The sequence below is a fragment of the Toxotes jaculatrix genome, chromosome 7 (genome assembly GCF_017976425.1).
Source record: "Toxotes jaculatrix isolate fToxJac2 chromosome 7, fToxJac2.pri, whole genome shotgun sequence".
NCBI classification, from domain to species: domain Eukaryota; kingdom Metazoa; phylum Chordata; class Actinopteri; family Toxotidae; genus Toxotes; species Toxotes jaculatrix.
In genome coordinates, this window is record NC_054400.1 from 1,975,068 (window position 1) to 1,996,205 (window position 21,138).

Consider the following 21,138-nt stretch of genomic DNA (forward strand, 5'->3'; position numbering starts at 1 on the left):
CAGGACACCTGAGTCTGAAGTGTCTGTGCTGGCGCTGACAGTCACACACAGAGTGACACTGCCTCAGGTTAGCTCACTTCCTCCTCTTGCAATAAACATCATCTCTGCTCCTGCTCTCAGCTCAGCTTCTAACCTCAAATGGGTTTTTCTGATAATCTCTTCTTTGGCCTCGACTCTCCACACTGTGCTGCAGAACTTAATTCTTTATTTCTTTTTCTTTTTTAGCTGGACTGCAAAGTCTGGGCCCTGTGTAACTTCATCAGCCTGTGACTGACTGACTGGCTGATGAAGTTACACCATTGGTCAGCAGGTCGAGTGTCGGGGTTTCCCCATTGGCTGTGCTCATTCACGCTGAAGATGTGGGGGATGTTTACAAGCAGCGTTGCCGGCTCGGCGCTTTTGTCACTAGATCCTAGCGCCTTTTCTCTTTTTTAAAAAGCACCTGGCACCTTCTCTCTCTCAGTGTATTAAGTCATTCAGTTCCACGATGGCTTCCTCTGTGTTTGGGTACATTGTGTAATTTAGCATTTTTCTTAATTGCCTTGTGAAGCCATGTTTATTTTATTGAGTCCAAAGGTTTTACTCTAACGACTAAAGATGCATCCATCCACACAGAACTGCAATCAAAATGCAAATGTTCCCAATGAAATTCTTAAATGCTTCTCATACAGTTGCATGCCCTCGCATGCTTGGACCCCACTTTTTGTGCGGCATCTGGTCTTTTACATTCAGGATGTTGTCGTGACAAACCAGACAGACCAGCACAGAGCAGCTGGAGCGGAGCCGAAAGGTTAATCTCCACTCTAATGATGTCGTGGATGATGCATCCCAGCAGTTAGCGGCTAATTAGCGACTGCTTTTTTCTCCTGACTGTAAATCAATGAGTGTGTGGGCAAACAATGCTTGAGCAGTGACACCTGTTTTCACTGCTAACTTGTGTGTGTGTGTGTGTGTGTGTGTGTGTGTGTGTGTGTGTGTGTGTGTGTGTGTGTGTGTGTGTGTGTGTGTGTGTCAGAGTCTTGCTCCTGGCAGGGGGTGGTGTACAGGGATGGTGAAGAGTGGAAGCCCAGCCTCTGTTCCAGATGTGTCTGCAGCAATGGGGAAGTCCAGTGTTCGGTGGCAGAGTGTCAGCAAGTGGCCTGCAAACCAGTGAGTTTCCACAAACACAGATAATAAACACGCACCTGCGATATTCACACCGGCCACTTACAGTAAAACGAATCTGTGTTTCTGTCGCCCTCGGTTCAATGTGCTCAGTGTGTACATGGATGTAGGAGGAACAGCCTGATAAAAAATAAGCTTTTTGCCATGAAATTCACAGTTAGATATGATGACAATCAATTTGACCTAATACATAATTGATTATCTGTCTCACATTCATGCGCTTCTTCTTCGGGTGGGAATAGAAACCGTCTGTATAGAATCAGGGGAAAGAAACGACCTTGTTTTGTGTCCCTCTCCATCCCTTATAGGCGGCTTTGCTGCTGGGTTGCTCAGAGCAGTGTTTCATAAATGCGGACCCATCTCTTGACTTGTTTTTATTCCATATTGCGCTGGAGCATTATATATTATAATTAAATGAAGTACATTATAATAAATCCATGGAAGGTCAGCGCGGCTCTCGCAGGAGTGTGACTGAAGGGAGCAGCATCACCCAGCAGGACTGCACGCAGCAGAAAAATGAGCTCTCATTTTTCACTATCCTCCCGGGAGAAAAAAAAAAAAAGATGTCTGAACTGTTTGCCATAAAAATACACAACATGTACCATACGACTAAAGCAGCAATGCTCAGCTGATTATTAGACTGAAAGAAAATGAATCTGTAGCTGTGTTGGTAATCAATTCAGTGTTTTAGTTATTTTTCAAACCAAAATGTTCTGGGTTCCAGCTTCTCAGTATGATGATTTGCCCCTTTTTGTTATCACATTAAAAAGTTGAGTCAAAGCCGGAGACGTTGTCCCGTACAGAGATGCTGTGTGCCGTCACAGCGTCCGGCTGATGTTGGTCAGGAAATGTCTCCTGGGTATTTTTCTTCACGTTAAAGCCCCAGTGTTTCAATTTCCTTTTTTTTCTTTACTCTTTTGGCATTTTTCTTCCCTAAACATTTTAAATAAAGAAGATATTGCGAGTGAAGTCCCACAGGTTTGCAGTAGAAGCTGTTTTTTCACAGCAGTGCGTCGGTGGTTTTCACGTTGTGCTAAGCTCGGTCAAACACGAGGTCAGCACAGTGTTGTATGTAACATGATATTTTACCACAGAAGAAGCAAGTAGATCTGTACTCTTTTATTATTGTAGGTCATTTGTCTGTTTCTGACACACACACACACACACATACACACACACACACACACACACACACACACACACATACACACACACACACACACACACACATACACACACACACACACATACACACACACACATACACACACACACACACACACATACACACACACACACACACACACACACACACCTGGTCTGACTGTTTTTTTCTAACTCCCCTCAGAATGAGAACTTGGTGATTCAGCCAGGCCAGTGTTGTCCTCAGTGTGTGTCCAACCCCTGTCTGTCTTCTGGGAAACAGTACCAGGTGGGCAACCTGTGTGTGTGTGTGTGTGTGATTTTTCTTATGTGTGGGAGGCATCTGATGACAGCTCATAAAGATGTGCATATGTGACACATTTTATACAGCATTTGCGTTTGTCTGCACAATCTATGAGAATATTTTTATTTATGTGTGTGTGAATGTGTGTGTGTGTGTGTGAATGTGTGTGTTCCTATTTTTGATGCTGAGATGAAAGTGGCCCAAGCACTCTCCTCTCCTCTCCTCTCCTCTCCTCTCCTCTTCCTTCCTCCTCTCCTCTCCTCTTCCTTCCTTCTCTCCTTTACTCTCCTCTCCTCTTCCTTCCTCCTCTCCTCTCCTTTCCTCTCCTCTCCTCTCCTCTCCTCTCCTCTTTCTTCCTCCTCTCCTCTCCTCTCCTCTCCTCTCTACTTGTTCTCTCATCTCAGTTTGCATCACCTCATCTGCCCTCCTCTCCTCTCCTCTCCTTTCCTCTCCTCTCCTTTCCTCTCCTCTCCTCTCCTCTCCTCTCTTCTCCTCTCCTCTCCTCTTTCTTCCCCCTCTCCTCTCCTCTCCTCTCTACTTGTTCTCTCATCTCAGTTTGCATCACCTCATCTGCCCTGCTCTTGCTTTCTCCTGCTGTGTTTACAGTATACACTCACCCGCTCTCTCTATCTCTCTTTCACTGCCAAGTCTCTCCTTTGATCATAGAGTGTCCCATTCTGTCTAATGTGAGTTCGTAGCTTCTAAGACACGCGCACACACACACACACACACACACACACACACGCCCATGCACACACACACACTCATTCATGTTAGCGTTGTCATGACTTCAGATGTATGTTTTCTTCTTCAGGGTTGCAGGAAGCGTCAGGGACATCTCAATTTGTTATTTATTAAAGAGGATGAATTATGTTGCCTTGCTTCTGGTCTCAAATACACAACCTTAGTCCTTATACAGCGTAGGCATGCATGTACACACATAGGAGAGTGTATGTATGTGTAAATGGCTGTATGATGTATGAGCTGATTAACAGGATTACAGGTAATTCCATGCATTGATATAATAGTCTTAGTCACTCTGAGGTGAAAACACACGCTGATGTTCATGAAACAACATGAAAATGATTTTCATGTTCAGAGCTGTTTATTCAGGCCTTTTTAAATCAGTCTGTGCTACAGTTTATTATAAATCACTCACATTTCCGTTCACATGGATACAGAGGAACCTTTCTTACAGGTCAGTGATGTTCAAGGAGCCGCACAGCGTGTTACACAGGGTTCTGATCTCTGTGATAAATGGCTGTAATAAATGTTATATCAGTGAAAAATGTCTTCTGGTGATATAATTAAACAATTTGCATCCTCCAGGCTTCAGTCAATATTTAATTACGTAGTTAAAGCTGAAAGAGGAAAGAAGTTGGAATTTAATCTGACAGCTACAGGAAAATGACTCCAGATTTAAACAGATTATATATTTAAGTCCTCGAGCACATCAGGCATGGAGCCTTTGTGGCACAACCCCAGTTCACTTTGGTGTCCTAACAAGAGAGTGCATGAGAGACGAGTGTCTTCCCTGCCAGGCGCCGAGAACTTTATAAAGAAGTTACACTGCCCTTTGCTGTTTTTGAATCCCATCAGCACCTAGTTAGCAGTGATTTTATGATTTGCAGATCAAAAGATGTTCAGACTTGAAGGTTAAAACTAAAAAGTGTTAGAAGTTAGAAGTTGGCGTAGACATGCGGACTTCATAGAACTGTCATTTCAACAGTAATTCAGTAACTTTTATTTGAACATGTAGTTAAAAACATTTACTTGTCATTTAAATGCTGCTTAAACAGCAGTGATTAAATCTAAAAAAAAACTTTTCAACCACATTCAGCCAGTTTTTAAGTAAAACATTAAAACTGGGTAAATCACCAAAACCTCTAAATTATCAAAATAATCTTTGATAAAGAACCTGTTCTGTAATTAGTAATTTACCATACCAGTGTCATTACTGTTGATCTTCAGTCAGTCATTGTTCTTTAAAAATTGTTTATTGATTTGTCTCAAAACTTGATGAACTTGAATCCAGCATGTTGTCCTCTGTCCTTTCAAAATAAATGAAAACCTTATCTTTGAATAGTTAACTTTATTTGATGAATGAAGTCTTTGCACACAGTCAGTGAGCAGCACGAGCAGGTGGAGCTTCGTGTAAATACGTCCATGCAGGTTGTAAATTCACTGCTGCTCCTGTTGACTTAGAGTTCAGATCTTCACGTCCCCTTGTTTGGAAAGTTTGGAACCTAAGCAGAATTATGTCGACCTCTGAAAGCTGCTGTTTGCTCCTGACAACAAAGCCTGTGTGTGTGCGTGCCGCTGTGTATTTGTATGCCATTCACACTCCCTACCCTGAATCCCCACATGGGAAAGAAGACACTCATTGGATTCAAATGAGCTGTGAGTTTCCTACAGACAGCCTGTGATTGACTGTGTGTGTGAGAGAGTGTGTATGAGAGTGTGTAGTTTGTAGGAGTGTGTAGTTTGGAAATGGTCTAACTGTGTATCTGTGTGCATCTTGGCAGCATGGTGAGCAGTGGCAGAAGAGCGCCTGCACCACGTGTGTGTGTGACCGGGGTCAGTCTAAATGCCACACGCACACCTGTCGGCCCGTCACCTGTGAAAAGGTGGGTAGTCTCTCACACACACACACCCCTGTACACACACACACACTGACATTCAGTTCCATCCTGAATTCAGCTTGTACATTTGTCTCTATGTTGAAGCTCTAATGGATGCACAGACGTTTAACTATGCAACACCTCACAGAAATGTCTTCTGCTCTCTGCCTGACAGTCACAGTCACACACACACACACACACACACACACACACACACACACACAAACACACACACACACACACAAGCTGACATTTCATTGTTAATTGTATGCAAATCTCAGCTTGCAGCTTCCATTCTGTTGCAGAGCTCTCGTTAGTGAAGTCAGACAGGACCATAAAACACAGTCCGGACACACAATGCAACATTACAAGGCCACGCTGTTTTTTAAACTTTAACCAAAACTTAAAGTAACAAATATACAGCTTTGATTTCAGCACAGTTAACAATTTCATCTACTGGCCAAAAAAAAAAGGAAGTACTGCAAAAAGAGGAACCACTACTCAGAAATAAACTTATAAATAGAAAGAAAAAAGCAAACTAATAACTGCCTGCTCTGTTCTGTGAATAAATGCCAATGATTCACAAAACTGTGACAGTATTTGGATAGACTTTGAACACACTGCTTGAACTTTCAGTAGAGATTCCTATAATAACATGGACTGATAGAAAAGCTCTCAGATTCGGAGCTGTTACAGGAGTTACATCTGCAGTGTCAGTAAATCTACACCTCTCAGCACTTTCAAATAAAGTCGGAAGAACTGTCTGATGATGCAAACTGCTTGGTGCGTTTTCCCTTAATGATGCAACACACGCTCCCCTCCTCTCATCCTTCTCTCCTGAAACACACATACACAAGAAAACTGCATTTTCATAAGCTCCTCGGATTTTCTTTGTCTCGTCTCACAGCTCAGTTTGCTTTCCCTTCATTCCCATCACCACGGAAACCCAGACTGTACTGTACTGCTTCCTTACAGGGTCAGACCAAAGTAAAGCGTGCTGGTCAGTGCTGTGATGAATGCGCTGCCGCCAAGGGAAGCTGTCTATACGAGGGCGTGGTGCGTTACCATGGAGACATGTGGAACGGCACCGGCTGCGAGTTCTGCAGCTGCAACCGGGGTCAGGTTCTCTGTCAGAGGGCCGAGTGTGGCCGCGTCGAATGCCCACAGGTGAGTCTGGAACAGGCCTTATGTATCTGAAAACTGTGGATGTGAGTGTGGAAGTATACAAACGTGTCCTCAGGGCAGAACTTTTCTCCTTGGCAGGAAAAGACTATTTTGTTAAATGTAAGTGGGCTGAGCCGGAGAGCTGCAGATTCTCTGTCTAAATAGGTGGTATTCAGACCGACTGTGTAAAGCTCCTCATTCATATCAGTGAAGCCCTGATGAAAAGGCAAGGGCAAGAAAAAAAAAAAAAAAAACACAAGGTCTTCAGGCAGAAAAGCTCAAGAAATGCTGCTTTCATCAATTAAATGCATTCAGTGCTCACTGAAAACTTTGTAAAATACCTTTTCAGACTTGTAAAACCATGTCTGATTGTATTATAAAGTGCTTCTCAGTGTGTTGGTGCTCGATAAGCTGTTAAACCAACAAGCTCTTCAACCTAAAAAGCCACATAGGTCGTTGGATGCGACTCTTAAGAGCGTATCTGTTGACCTTCACTGTCATGGTAACAATAATAAACACGCAGTCCTGGTCGTGGAACAGTCACACTTGGTTAGGTTTAAGGAAATGATTGACTGTCTGTGACTAACTGTCACATGGGAAAATAACAGCCCCTGTGTGAGCCCATCCATCAACCCCAGCTTCCCCCATATTCAGACCTTTCTCCCATCCTAATTACTACAACCACACGGTGCCTCTTAACAATAAAACATAACTATGGGCCATGATAAGGTGCTTTCACAGATGACCTATGAGGTTGTTTTTTTTTCTATTGGCTGTATCATTCAAACAGGATTTCCTGGATCGTATTTCAGTCTTAGTAGCGGCACATCTTCACAAACACAGGCCCTTGGGTTTATTCATGTTTAAAACTTGCCTCTATTTTATGAAACCACATGATGAGAAACAGTTCATTGGACAGGTCGAGTGCAAAACTGTTTGAATCCACAGCCCCAATATGTGAATGTAACCTAGATTATATAGATCTAACTCACTTGTTCTGTGTATTTCCACTAATGTTGATCTTAAATAACTGGGCAAGGTATTTGCATAACTCTCTGTGCCTGTATTTTTATGATCTTATTCCTTGCAGGTTTCCGCTATGATCATATGCGACCGTATGAGTTGGCTTTTCCCGCAGACCCCACATGCTTCACCTCCTCTGCCTCAGTTCTCAAACTCTTGCCCTAAAAATGCAACCTGTCAGCATCCAGAAATCCCATTCCCTGGCCTTCAAATGGGCCACTAAAAAGTTAATGGAAGATGTCACACTTACTTTGTTCGCAGTTTCCTACATGTGCTGCAGTGAAATTTACCAATTCACAAGGTCGGATGTAACTATATTCATTGGTATTTAGGAGGAAATCCAGGTTGGATGGAATGGGGAAGAGGGCTGATCATTGGAGGTTAAAAGCTTGGCTGCCTCCATCACAGATAATTCACTCAGTTAAGATGAAGTAAATTGAAAGAGTAGATGAAACCCTAATGATCTGCGTGGAAACTTGCACTACAGTTTCAGCATTAGGACCTGTCAGTAGACACGCAAAGTCCTACACCAACGTTTCCCTGAATGCATCACGTCTTTAAACTCAATAGTACGGTCTCTACGTCGAATGAATACAAACGAACACATCAGAAGCATCAGCCGTAGCCCTCACATGAAGACGTGCATATCAGACTTGGCCCAGTTAGGAATGTAGGACATTGGACGTGGGAGTTTTTTGGGACAAAACAAACAAAGGATTTGTTAAGGTTGTTAGCTGGTGTTCCCTTAGTTACTTTTATCCCTGATGAATGACCCATTTTCCGGCGCCACATTGACTCAACACCTCATCCAGTATTTTCATATGTCAAGTAGATTTAATAATATTGCTTTAATATCCCCTGCCACGGCCAAATAAGCCCTCATTAATCATGCTGTACAATGATAATTACAGCTGGTAAGTGTCATTAGTCGTAAATAGCATAATTGGCGTTCGTCCAGCTCCGAGTTGAGCAAGGTCACTCCGCTAAGACGATCAGAGCCACGCTGTTTTCACCCTGCGTGTGTTAGTGTGCAAAACACTGAGGACAAGGTTGTGGGTTTAATGACGTGTGGGTCAATCGGCAGAGAAGGGCACTGGGCTACAGGTGTAGTAAGGGATTTATGATTCCTTAAGATGCCACGTTCCCTAATAATGTAATGTGATGGTACTGTAAGGAAGTCTTAACCTCAGAAAATTGCAAATCAAATCAAAGTTGGTATTTTTTTTGTTGTTGTTTTTTAGGGATCAGAACTTGTTCACTTGCCGGGGAAGTGCTGCCTGGAGTGTTCCTCTGTGAAACCTTCCTGTGTGTACGAGGGGAAATCCTACGAGGTACTTCCATCGTAGATCTGCACTTGACTTTGAGCTCGTTTGCTCATAAACATGAGAAGAAAACTGCAAAATCAGGCAAGAAATCCAAACTGTGTGGGTGAGACAAAGACATTACAGGGCTTCTGTGAACTCTCTATTCTCAGAAGAAGAAGTAAGTAAGTGGCATAAAGTCTCACTGCAGAGGAGGCTGCTACACTGACAAATACATCAATACTAAGTTGGATATAAATATATAAATACAAACTCTAAACACTGGTAATTAAAGTTCCAATGAGACAGAGTAAATGTGTATTTTAGGACAGAGCTATCAAATAACTTTGGGCTGTTTAGCCTGTAACAAGAATCTCTCTCTTATTATTCTGGCCCATATCTTTTAGAGTGTCGTCAACTTCATTATTTATAGACTAGCCCTGGAAACCCAGAATGCAAAGGCTTTAATTTTTTACATTTTCTGCCGGCGGGGAAATGCTCATGAAATGCTGCGGGACGGTCAGCCGTGGCCGAGGCTTGGAGCGAGTGCAGAGAGAGCTATTATCCTTTTCAATTAGATTTTTCTTTGTCTCCCTGAGGAATTCATCTTACCAGTAGTAAACAAAAACAGGCAGGTACTGCATACTTATTAGGCACCTGCACACATCAATACATGGGTGTCTTTTGGTCTGTTGGGGGAGACTTGCCTGAGAGGTTAAAGCAAGAAGTTTGTGACTAGATGATTACTGGATAAGTACTGGAGTTCCTGAGTGACTTATAGACCTCAAACTTAATGAGCTAAAATAATAAACTATGTTTATATAACTTATCTTTATGTTGATTTAAAAACACAGTAACAAGCTTTTTATCTAAGACTGAACGAACTGAAACACAGTTTTTACATGATTGTTCCAAACGAGAAAAATGTGTCACAACCTATAATATAATAAATGAGCACAGTCAGTAAATGATCAAACACACAACGTGCTGGCGATGCATTTGAAAACAACCTTTGAAAATGAAAATTATGACTAAATGCATTACGTTTTTCATCAGTAAATAAAACTTAAACAGTAATGTGAAAGACCGAGAAATGGACGTTTTAATGTAAGTCTTAGATGGAGGGTTTAACCTGGCTCCCTCCAAAGTTCAGAGCTGTTTGTATGATTGAAATTTGGGCCTCACTAGGAAAGGGTTTCATTCAGTTACATGATCTAATGTCCTTCAGCTGTTACATAACTGCACAGGCCGACACTGGATGGGACACTGGAGGTTGCAAACTTCTTCCCTCCTGCTGTTCAGGGCTGTAGGTCTTGTGTCGTCATAAAATATAAAACTTTTTCACTGTTCTGTGTTAAATGCATTTAAAAAAAAATATTCCTGCTATTTGACTAACCATCCGTCTTTGGTGGTCCTCTGTCAGTCCACTCATTCTGCTTTGAAAGCATTTATAAAAGTCGTGACTGTGAGGCTTCTTTTTAAAACTGACACATGCAGCTTATTAGCATTCAGCTCAGTGCCTGGTCTGTGTGGCTTCCTTTTTTAATTGTGATTCAGCTTCTTCAAAGTTAAAGTCCTCTGTCACTGGTGTTTTCAGCAGCCTGTCCATCTGCTGTAAGATGTCTCTGCCACAGTCACACGTTGTGCATAAGAACTTCACCCTCAGTGTTCACTGAGTCCAGGTTTAAAAAAAAAAGTCCTCTCTCTCCTCTGTTTTCATTCCCTGTCACTCTGGTCTCAGGACATGGCTCAGTGGACTGATGGCAGTTGCCGTGAGTGTGAATGCCGTGATGCCCAGGCGACTTGTTATCTGCGGTCCTGCCCCACTTGCCCGCCAGGCACCCTGGCCGTCACCCAGGAGGGTCGATGCTGCCCCGAGTGTCGCCAAGGTACGTTGCTGCAAAGGATGCTGGGTGCATCTGTGTGTGTGTGTGTGTGTCAGGCGTGTATGTGTTTGCGTCTGGCCACGTCGGTGACATTCTTCTGCCCTGTCAAACCCTGTTAGTGTTTTACATGTCCCTCGTTGACAGCACACACATCGCAGAGGTTTCTGTGAGTGTCTGTCTGTAGGTGACTTTGACGGGCGAAGGTCCCTCCGTCACACAGACCTGTTTTTAAACTCTGCTCATTCTGATGTTCATGTAAACCTCCTGGATGAATAATTCTGAGGCTGAAGGTCTTTTGAAGCAGCTTCAAGGAGGAATCAGCCCTCAGTCTGAAGGCTGACGCCTCTTTCAGTTTTTCAGTTAATTTGGGATGAAGTTGTCGCATTGAATTAATTTTATTTTACGCACACATCCCTCAGATTTATTCAGCTGTATATTCATCTTTACATACAGATTTCATACGTTTACCAGAATGCCTTTAGACAACAGAGACTGGCTCTGAAAATGTCCTACTTAGTCAAAGATATTTTTACAGGCATTAAAGTATGACTAACGAGTGAACAAGTATGTGAATGTCACACTGAGTCTCTGCTCACTTCCAAATCCCACTGTTTTCTGTAGCTGCATTACACTTTGGTGTATGTTTCACTGGTGTGGGTGGAGAAATTGCTCTCTCTGCCTTCCAAATCCCTCTTTGATTGATTTCTCCCTGTATGATTTCTGGCTGCTGGTACGAAATTAGGGTTCAAGAAAGAAGTTGTTCTCGGTCTTTGAGTCTGTGGGACGGACAGCAAAACTTAGTGTTCTGCTCTTTAACTTCGCCGTTGATTGACTATCGATGGAAGCATCTGCATATCTTCACAGTCTCCCGGGTGCTTTTTGCTCCGATTTTTCCTTTTAAAATCTGAGTGAACATAAAAGAAAGCTGTCAGCTGGTCGTTTGGATCCCTTTAACGATGGGAAAATTAGGGCATTGCCAGTCAATCAGAAACATGCATCCTCCTACTTAAGCAGCAAGATACCCGAGTGCTTCACATGCTGCAGGAGACTGACTGTGTGAATGGGGGTGCCTTTAATTTCTGTCTCTTGCTTTTGTCTTTTCTATATCTCCTCTACAAACGTGCTTCTGGTATATAAATAAACTTTAGTTACCATCTGAAAATACATGTTTAATGAGAAGCTGGTTGGATAAATAAAGAAGAGAGTAGGAGGGAGCCTCATAAACAGAGAGAGAGAGAGAGTTAATAGATATGCAAGGCAGTCAGAGTCAGGCAAAATCCAACTTTTCCTTGGGGAGGATGGCGGTGCCGGCCAAACTGCTCTGTATGTTTCAGTGTGCCATCGCCTGAGGACAGAGCCTGGAACGGTCACACAGAGTCAATATAAACGATCCTCTGTCAGTCACCGCTTTTAACTTTGGCTCTGATTTAAACCTTTATTTATAAAGCTACTGTTAATTCAATGTGTGCTTTTTTTTCCCTGTGTAATGCCCTTTGTCATGTTTACACTCAGTTGAAATTCTGGGTCCATTTTATGTTTTTCAATTATTTTTCAAACACCGAAGGCATCATTTGAAGTTGAGATATTTCCCATGCAGTTTTAAAAGATCAGAATGATGCAGTAGTTTAAAAGCCTTTGTGCTGCTCCTCTCCTCCCTGCGGTCGTAAAGGTACATGAAATGAAGAATGACCTTCACTTTGTTGTCCAGTTTTCCGTGGCAGAATATACACAGGTTAGGTCGATACCAGTGGTTGATCTCCTGTAATACTAGAAGTCACAGCTGACATTTCTAATATTTAACCAAAACAACAATGTTCCCGTAACCGAGTGGGTTTTTAGGCATCGTGTTTGGGTAGATAAGGAATTCACTGACGTCTCATCAGCTATTAATTTCATAATAGATGCAGTGGTGGAAAGTAACGAGTACATTACTTTTCACCCCACTGCGTTTATTTAACAGCTGCTGACTGTCCAAGGATAAAAGAGGTCAAATTATCCAGTATTTCTCAAATAAAAGCAAAGATTCTTTCTTTCTTTCTTTCTTTCTTTCTTTTACATAAACAGAATATCTCTTAAACAGTTCCTCAAGTGTTAGCTGATGGGTTCCTAATGAACAGTACTGAGTGAAGGACGAAATAAAAAGCCTTTCTCTGAGACTCGCCTCAAAAAATGAATCTCTCAGAATTAGAAGATAAAACACTTTTTTTCTGTGAATCTTTTTTATTTTCTGTTCTTTTGTCATCTTAAAGCACATTTAAAAATCTCCTCCCAAACTCTTTTCAGAAGAATTTATGTTATTAACTGTCTCTGTTGAACTTTCTCACTTTCCCTTCTCTTTGTTTTTTCTCACTCTATTTGCCTTTTTCTATCGTTATCACCTCCGTCTCCTCTCTGTCTCTTTACATACCACACACTCTGTATCTGTGTTAGAGTGAAAGTCCTGTGCGTACATGTGTGAGTGTTAATATGTGCGTGTTTCCATATAAAAGGTACTGAGAAGAGTGTGTGTATGTGTGTGTCTGGGTGCACTGTGTGTGTTTTGCATGCACACAGCGATTATATATATATATGTGTTTGTGTCATTTCTATATTTGCACTCACATTACATGGCACACGTGCACCTGTCATGACTTTTCAGCCTGTGTGTATTCATGTGTCTGTGCAGTAATGGTTTTCATACCTCCATAATGCAACATAATGCGTATATGCATGCCTGAACAAAGTGACTCAAACATGATTTACCCAATTTACTCTACATTTACATAGTGATGCAGGAAACAGACACGTGTTTTCACTCATTAACCCTGCGTTAGTCTGTCTCCCTCGCTGTGAATTGGATTTCCTGACTGTGTTTAGTTTGTGGCTAAAAATAGACGAAGGGGAAAAATACATATGCTCTCTCTGGCTCCCTTTTCCACCTTGAACCGTAAATCTTCCTTTAAGCCAATTAATCACGGCTGTCCATAGGCCCAGAGGTCGGCAGCCTCTCCTCTTATTGGGCACTTCACCGCCGAGGGCCGTAACCAGGAGTCGTGCTGTGCTCGGATCTCGTGGGAAAGGCTGTGGATGTGAGCTTCCTTCTTGCACATACAGTTTCCCTCAGCTAGGGTTTGAAATGAGTCTTTTGGTAGAGGTATTATTTGGATTATTATCTATATTATTTTGAGTATTTGGACCTGCTTATAGGATGAGGAGTTAACTGTTCACAGCTGCCAGGAGACGGTGTTCAGTCACAGACATTATACTGATGGAGAGGTGTTCTGGAAACTCTTTATGACAACGAACTTGAACTGAATATTTTTTGTGGCTAAACTTATGCAGGATGTAGAACTTAGGTAACTCAGCTGCTCAGATGACTACACCTAAAACCAGTGGTGCTACAACAACAGCTCTGTACTGGGGAGCGAAAACAAACATAGGCATAAACTCACAATTAACCATAAAATATAGTAAATCAAAGATAAAAGTGCTGAAGTGCTTTTTCCCTTCGATCCTTATTTTCACTCCCCTCTTGCAGAGTCTTTTTTTCTCCTGGTGTCTTTCATTGTGATTCTGAGGAGGATTCTGAGATTTTTTGACAAATTCAGGTCCATGAATTTAAATCTAGCTCACAGTTTAGTCATTTAATCCCCTCACCATTGTTTCACCTGTTTTAATCAGCGGAGTTTGGAAGAATTGAATGGATTTGATCCTATTTGGAGCTTTATTGTAATAAAGCTTCAAATAAAGAGTCTTGTGATTGAAAATTTGGCAGCAGACTGCATGGGCGAGCTACTGAATGGTGCTCTACCTTTTTAGTGGGAATCAGGGTGTGAAATTACCGTGAATCATCAGCCAAATGCTGGTAAATGTTGGCAGTGGTCGGTAAATTAGCTCATTTTCCTGTGGCAGGTAGCCAGTCTCAGCTGGAGGTCAGGATAGTGCTAACAGTCAAATTGGCCGGCACCTTTTTTCTCTTATACTTTCCTAATGATGTTGGTTGACAACGTTCCTGCTTCATATTAACACAGATAGTGAGAATTTCCTCATCCAGTGTTTGTCATAGTCAGGTGACGCTGTGCAGCTGACTGTGCCTGGGTCCACACCTCTGAATCACTTGTTTTCATACAAGTTTGCCGTTAATCACGGCTGCAGTTTTTAATTTTGTGCTTCAGGGATCCTGGGTCGCTGCGCTTGTGAGGAAATTAAAGTACAGTGTGTGAGCGTCAAGGCAGCCTTCTGTAAACAACAGCTTGTATCAAAGACCGTGATTGTTAAACTGCTGTAATGTGGCTTTATCCTGAAGAGGGAAAAATCCAATTCTGATTCACTCTCAGCTGTCAGAGCAAACAAGAAATGATCCTGTAACTAGTCAGGTGGAGTTTTGTGTTTAAATATACTCGTGCATCTCTGCAGGAAGAAGAGTTCAGGCTGGGTGCAAGATAAGTGGATGTAGGAAGACTTCTGCAGCAGATACCAGCAGGAGATTGCTGCATTACTGCTAGCTGAAGCGTTGGCCACAGCTGAAGAGAGAGATAAACACTTGACTGATATTTGTAATAGCCAATAAGCCCGTCAGTGGGCCAGAACACGCACTGCTAAATGTCTCAGTCTCTGCTTCCTCCTTCTCACAGTCTCTTACTTTTGCCACAGCTCAAGGTCTTCTGTCCCATCCTCTCTGCCAGTGAAAAGATGGAGGATGGTGGTATGAAAGGCAAGGTCAGAAAGGGAGAGTGACTGGCAGATGGAAAAAATGTGGGTGGGAGAGACAAAAATGAAGCTGTAAAGGATAAAGATGACAGAGAAAGGGAATGATGAGGGGCACCAGAGTGAGGAAAAGGAGAGATGGAGATACTGGAGGATGGAGAACATTATGTTCTGGCTTGCTGACAGTCTTATTGGTCATCGAGATTGAAGTCTCACCTCCATCTTTATCATGTTCTCTTCAACTCCTTCACCTTTTTTCTTGCTTTTTTCTCCTTCTCTTCTTTTCTTTTCTGTTCTATTTTTCTTCCTCTCTGCCTTGTTCCACAGTTATCACATTAATCAGGTCCCTCTGTCACATTTCTGCAAGTGGCAAGCAGTTTATTTACTCAACACATTCACATAATGAATGGAGCAATCACAGTGTAATCCCCGTGTATTGTTTGACAAGAGGCTGCATGCATTTGCTTGCTCTGTAATCCAGATACCGGTACGACAGTGTCATTGTTGCCATCCCCGATTGTGTACTTTCAGATGTTGACAGGGTTTGTGGGAGGGAGTCGTGCGAGTGTCTGAAATGACTTTTTACATTTTTTAGACGTGTGTGTTTCAGATTTTGGAAAGCCGGGTAATTTTTCAGTAACAAAAGAAAAGAAAAGTGGTAGATCTCAGAAACTTTGAGGGATGGGTCACTCTGCAGGAGCCTGATCTTTTCCCTCAAACGTGTTTCACACATTCATCATTTTTAAGGATGAATTTCTCCACAGTAAACCAGAGGCAAACAGGCTGTTTACGCTTTCAAAACTCTCCTTACTTGAAAATAAAAAAACTCTAACAGACCCAGAAGGAATAAAATTTTGAGGTCACAAGTGCTCGGACTTAGATAAAGTTCAAAATAATCCCAGGACTGAGATACATACCCTCAATGTTGTCGTTCTTTAAATTCATATTTACTAGTTTGTTTTGATTCAAGCTGTAGACATATGGATGTTTACACTTATTACACCAATGAGAAGTCAGAGAAAAGTCCTGGCAGCTTTGAAAATGTCGCTGATTAAGCCATAAAGATAATATTCCAGCTGCAGCCTTTTCACTCGATGCAGAGAAAGTGTTTGAAAGAGCTGAGTGGAGTTTTTTTTTAAATTCAGTGTTTTGAATCCCATTCAAAACACTTCATTTGGAACCGATGACCTGGGCGACTGAAATCATTCAAGATGCTCTTTAGTTGTTTCTCAACATTTGGTTATTGAAAATATTGTTTACACACTGGTTTACTCAGTGAATAACGACATTTAAGTGCAGTTGGTCTTGTGCTCGTACGTTGGTAAAATGATGGACCAACTGGGAGCTGGTGTGGGCAGGGAAAGCACTTAAACACTTCATCACAAAATGCACCAGTGGAGCTGTTGGCTGATGGTTAAAGACTGTGGATGTACTCAAAAACTCCCAGTGGGGCAGAGTTTACAGAATAAAACTTCTCCACCAGCACTAACACAGCCTGACTGTGTGTGTGTGTGTGTGTGTGTGTGTGTGTGTGTGTGTGTGTGTGTGTGTGTGTGTGTGTGCGCACTGCACACTGACTTTCACTGCAGAGCCAAATCAGTTATGCAGAATTTGCATAAAATTAAATGTTAAAATGTGTGTGTGTGTCACCGAGGGAGTGAGTGAGTAACTCGAAGTCTTGAGTCCAGCAGTGTCTGCCGAGATGTATAGAATAAAATCAGCATGAAATTGAATGTCAGAATGTGTGTGTGTGTGTGCGAGTGTGTGTGTGTGTGTGTGCACATCTTCTGTTTGTAGTCATGCATATATGATCTGTTCTTCATCCATATCTGTTCTGTAAATGTAAAAATATTGTGTTGAATTCACGTGTTTTCCAGTCCAGTGTCATGCAGACTGCCTGTCGTGTGTGGGGACTCCCGACCTCTGTGAGAGCTGCAGGGACCCAAAGGCCTTCCTCCATCTTGGCCGCTGCCTGTCCATCTGTCCAGCTGGCTACTATGCCGAGGGACGAGTATGTGCAGGTAGGACTGTCTTTTAAATACTGAATATACATGAAAATAGTCAAAACTGTCCCTTATCCTTCACTTGGCAGAAAATGCTCTTGGTAAATAGATAAGTGTTATGTTACAGTATCTGAGTGCAGGGATTTTCACAGTTAGCAGTTTTGTCTTTTGTTGTTTGATGAAGAGGAGCTAGATTTCAGCCGGCCTTCACGTATCAGCTGCTGGAAACAGACCAAACCTTTGGCTCCACATTTAAATGGAAATGTTTGGGAAAGTCAAAGTGCAGCAGCACCGCAGTGAGCATGCATTAACATTTAAGAATGCAGCAGTGACTCCGTCTGGATTGATTGTGTGTGCGAGTGTATGTGTCAGTATTTGCGTTGTGTTTACACCATGTGTATGTTTGCCTCCTCGTTCCTGTTGCGTGTGTGCATAAATGCGCTGACTCGACTGGAAACTATCCGTGCCACCTCGACCGATTGTTGACCTGCGACGGCCGTAATCTTCTTAGCATTTCACCGCACTGAATTCCCACCGTCCGCCGCCTCAGCCCACTGACCTGTTCTCGCTCTGAGCCAGACATTTGATGCTCACAGCGATTCATGAAGCTGTAAACACCACACGCCCAGACGCCGTAAAGCTATCAGGCACAGATAAAGGTATTAACTTTGAAGCCCGGCTGCTAATGCTGCCGGCTGAATCCTTAACAGTGATTCCACACTTGTACTTAAGACATATAAAGCTTGGGTCCTGAATGTGTGGACTGTGTATAGAAGCAGCCGGTGTTATAATAACTTTACCTCACCAGAAAAGTACCTGCCCTGCTTCCTGTGCAGCAGCACAACAGAACAAAGACGTTACCAGACATATAACACAGCCTTCAATTTAAAATGACATATGAAGATATCAGGAGGACAATGTAAAACTAATGACAACACTCACGGTAACATTACAAAGAATATGAAAAGCATGGGATTAAAAAAAAAGAAAGAAATAAACTGATAGAACTGATTACATTCGGGTCACACATTCTGTACCTGCTGTTAAAGCTCCGTTGTATATTACTCAGAAAAGTAGGTTTTGTTTTATTTTGAGCCTTTGAAGCAAAAATGAAGGATGAGTGATGTAGTGCTGTGTCACGAAGTCTCTTAAAGGAATAAACAAAGCTGACTTTAGAGATTTTAGCTCTGCACAAGGTAAACGGACATGATACCGGAATGATTCACCTGCTGTGTTCTTTTTTAAACACGGATGAACAGGCGAACAGTACATTCCCTGAGCGACATACACCGGTCGTAAGAGAAAAACTGTTTTACTCTGATACCTCTGTCGTCCAATCAGAGCGCTCACTGACGTGTAATCAGCCATTTCCACACACTTAACAAACAAGATGTTTGTATTGATCTTGCGTAAATGTGCACTGTGTCTTTGAACATTTATAGCCAGTAAACTAATGAACTTCTCGTTAGTTCCGGTACTGAGAGAATTTTCATGTTAAAAGTCTTTTGATCTTTTGTAAAAACCTAAATTTGTAGCTCACTCATTTCATTAATATTAAACCAAACTAAAGGGTGAAAGACCTGATGTGATTTTTCTTAATTAATTCAGAACGTTCAGATTTGTGTGTTTATTTGAAAATAGTTTGTAATTTAGCCATTTTACCTTTATCGTCTGTGCACTGGACACAGAGTCATCAGTTGTGTATGAATCTGACCCGTTTGTCTACTAAAAAAAACCCAAACCAAACAGTAAGACCACCCGACCCTCTGCTGATCCCACACAACCCATTTCTGCATTTTTTTACTCGATGCATGTCGACCAAGAATAAAGCTGCAAGCCTGAACTCATAGTGTTGATAAGATCACCTCTAAGATGCCTTTCATCTGTCTCCTTTCACCTCAGGTCTGCTGATCCTACGCTCTCGTCTTTCTAATCTGATCGTTTCCTTCTCTCTGTCGTCACTATTTTCATCCCACTCTTCATTTCTCTCTTCGTATCTCCGCTTCTCTCCTCTCCTCCTCCTCCTCTTCTCTTCAGTCTCTGGTTAGAGGATTTAGTTGCTTTTTATTCTGTAATCTTGAGATTTCTCATTAAAAAAAAAACGTCTGAAGTCTCCTCATTACATTTTCTGCCCTGTTCTATATGATCTGCTTTCATTATAATGTTTATGGAAATGTCTGTAAGTAGATTACACTGCACCAAACAGAACCATCAGCTTGAATGATCTTAAAGAGCATAAAGGATGTGTTTAATTAGAATATGTGGATGAAAACAATGCGTTCCTTATTCCTCTGTGTAATATTCATCTCTTCACATACTTTACTTTTTTAAAATAAAAACAGAATTTAATCTATCTTCCTTCGCTGCTCTGTTTCAGAGTGATGTTTTTACCACGTTAGACCTTTTTCATAAATTTATCAGGTTTCAACTTTGTCTTGCACGGTGAAACATTTAAATCAATAAAAACGTGATCTCTCTCTCGAGTTTTGTTGCTAACAGCACTTTGGGCCACATACGTAGCTGCAGATAAACCAGGTTTAATCCAGTTTTACTCAGCAGAACTCAGAGTTGGTGTTGGTGCTACAGATAAGATGCAGAACCTTCTTCTGCTTCTTCTGGTTTTATTTACAGCAGCGAAGACACGTCTGTGTTTTGCTGCTACCCACCTTCACCTGCTTCCATTCCATCTGCAAGCCTGAGAATAAAAGTCATCACTTCATCAGGAACCCTGAAATATAAACGTCAGGAAGGACGGTAGCTGGGAGGGACATTTCCTGACACTCTCCTGAGAATATTTACTCTGCATTTAGTTGATTCACATCTTGTTTTTCCTTCTTTTCTGTATATTAGTGTAAAAAACATTTGTTTTGAAATAGCTGGTTCGGGTTGTGTTTCCTCGGTTTCCCTCCACAGAATATCAGGCTCAGCTTAACGAGAGTTTGAATGCGACGTCACTGGCTTCACCTCTGATGAACTGCCCGTCCAGGTCCCCCGGTCTCTGCGATGGACTAAGCAGTGACAGGCAGTCCTGTAACCATGACGAAAGCTCAGATAGGAAGAAATGAATTTTTGATGTGACTGACAGTCTGACTCTTTCCCTCTCTCCCTCTCCTCCCCCACAGCCTGCCAGTCATCCTGTGCCACCTGTTCCAGCAGGTGGGACTGCCTGTCCTGTGGCTCCCAGCTGCCCCTGCTCAGTGCTGATAGTGGCCAGTGCCTGGCTTCCTGTCCTCCTGGTTCCTACCAGCACGACCACACACACTGTCGCCGTGAGTATCACAGGATGTCATGTGATTTAATGTGCTCTCTGGATGCGACCGGTAACAGAAAATGGGATGGTAACACTGGGAAAGATGAAAGTGCAGCAGGGCTTTCAGTGCTGACGACGCTTTGCTGGTCGTGTGTGTGAGTGTTTGTTTGGGTTGAGATTAATGAGATGAGGTTAAGTCAGGTGACTCTGACAGATTACTCTTTTTAACCAGACAGTTTCATTTGTCGCAGTTAATCTTAATTTGGAGGCTAATAAATCTCACTGTGCTCTTTTCGCTTCTTGATTAATTAACAAATCTTAGCACTTATAAAAGGGAAATGTGTTTTCCATATCTGAAGCTTTAAAGCATTGATATACATTCTACAATATCAATAACAGTCACATGTTGGAGATTATACTGATTGCTGATGTGTGTGGAGACAGATGGATAAACTCTCATACTTTCCCTCTCCTTCTGATGTCTGCTCTCTTTCCTCCTGTCCTTTCCTCGTCCTTTCTCTATGTCTTTCTGTGCTTTGTGTCTGCAAATGTTTTTTGTCTGTACCTCAGTTATCTAATCCCATACTAGAAAA

The 21,138-nt window shown here is 42.2% G+C and overlaps 1 protein-coding gene across 1 annotated transcript in view; it reads left to right on the forward strand.

Moving 5' to 3' along the window:
* Positions 1-21,138, forward strand: part of fras1 (Fraser extracellular matrix complex subunit 1) — a 183,316-nt gene that overhangs the window by 64,495 nt on the left and 97,683 nt on the right. The window contains exons 6-13 of the mRNA XM_041042921.1: positions 1,016-1,149; positions 2,513-2,596; positions 5,137-5,238; positions 6,208-6,399; positions 8,661-8,750; positions 10,462-10,609; positions 17,170-17,313; positions 20,418-20,564. Coding sequence (XP_040898855.1) covers positions 1,016-1,149; positions 2,513-2,596; positions 5,137-5,238; positions 6,208-6,399; positions 8,661-8,750; positions 10,462-10,609; positions 17,170-17,313; positions 20,418-20,564 — 1,041 coding nt within the window. The remainder of the gene's footprint in view (positions 1-1,015; positions 1,150-2,512; positions 2,597-5,136; positions 5,239-6,207; positions 6,400-8,660; positions 8,751-10,461; positions 10,610-17,169; positions 17,314-20,417; positions 20,565-21,138) is intronic.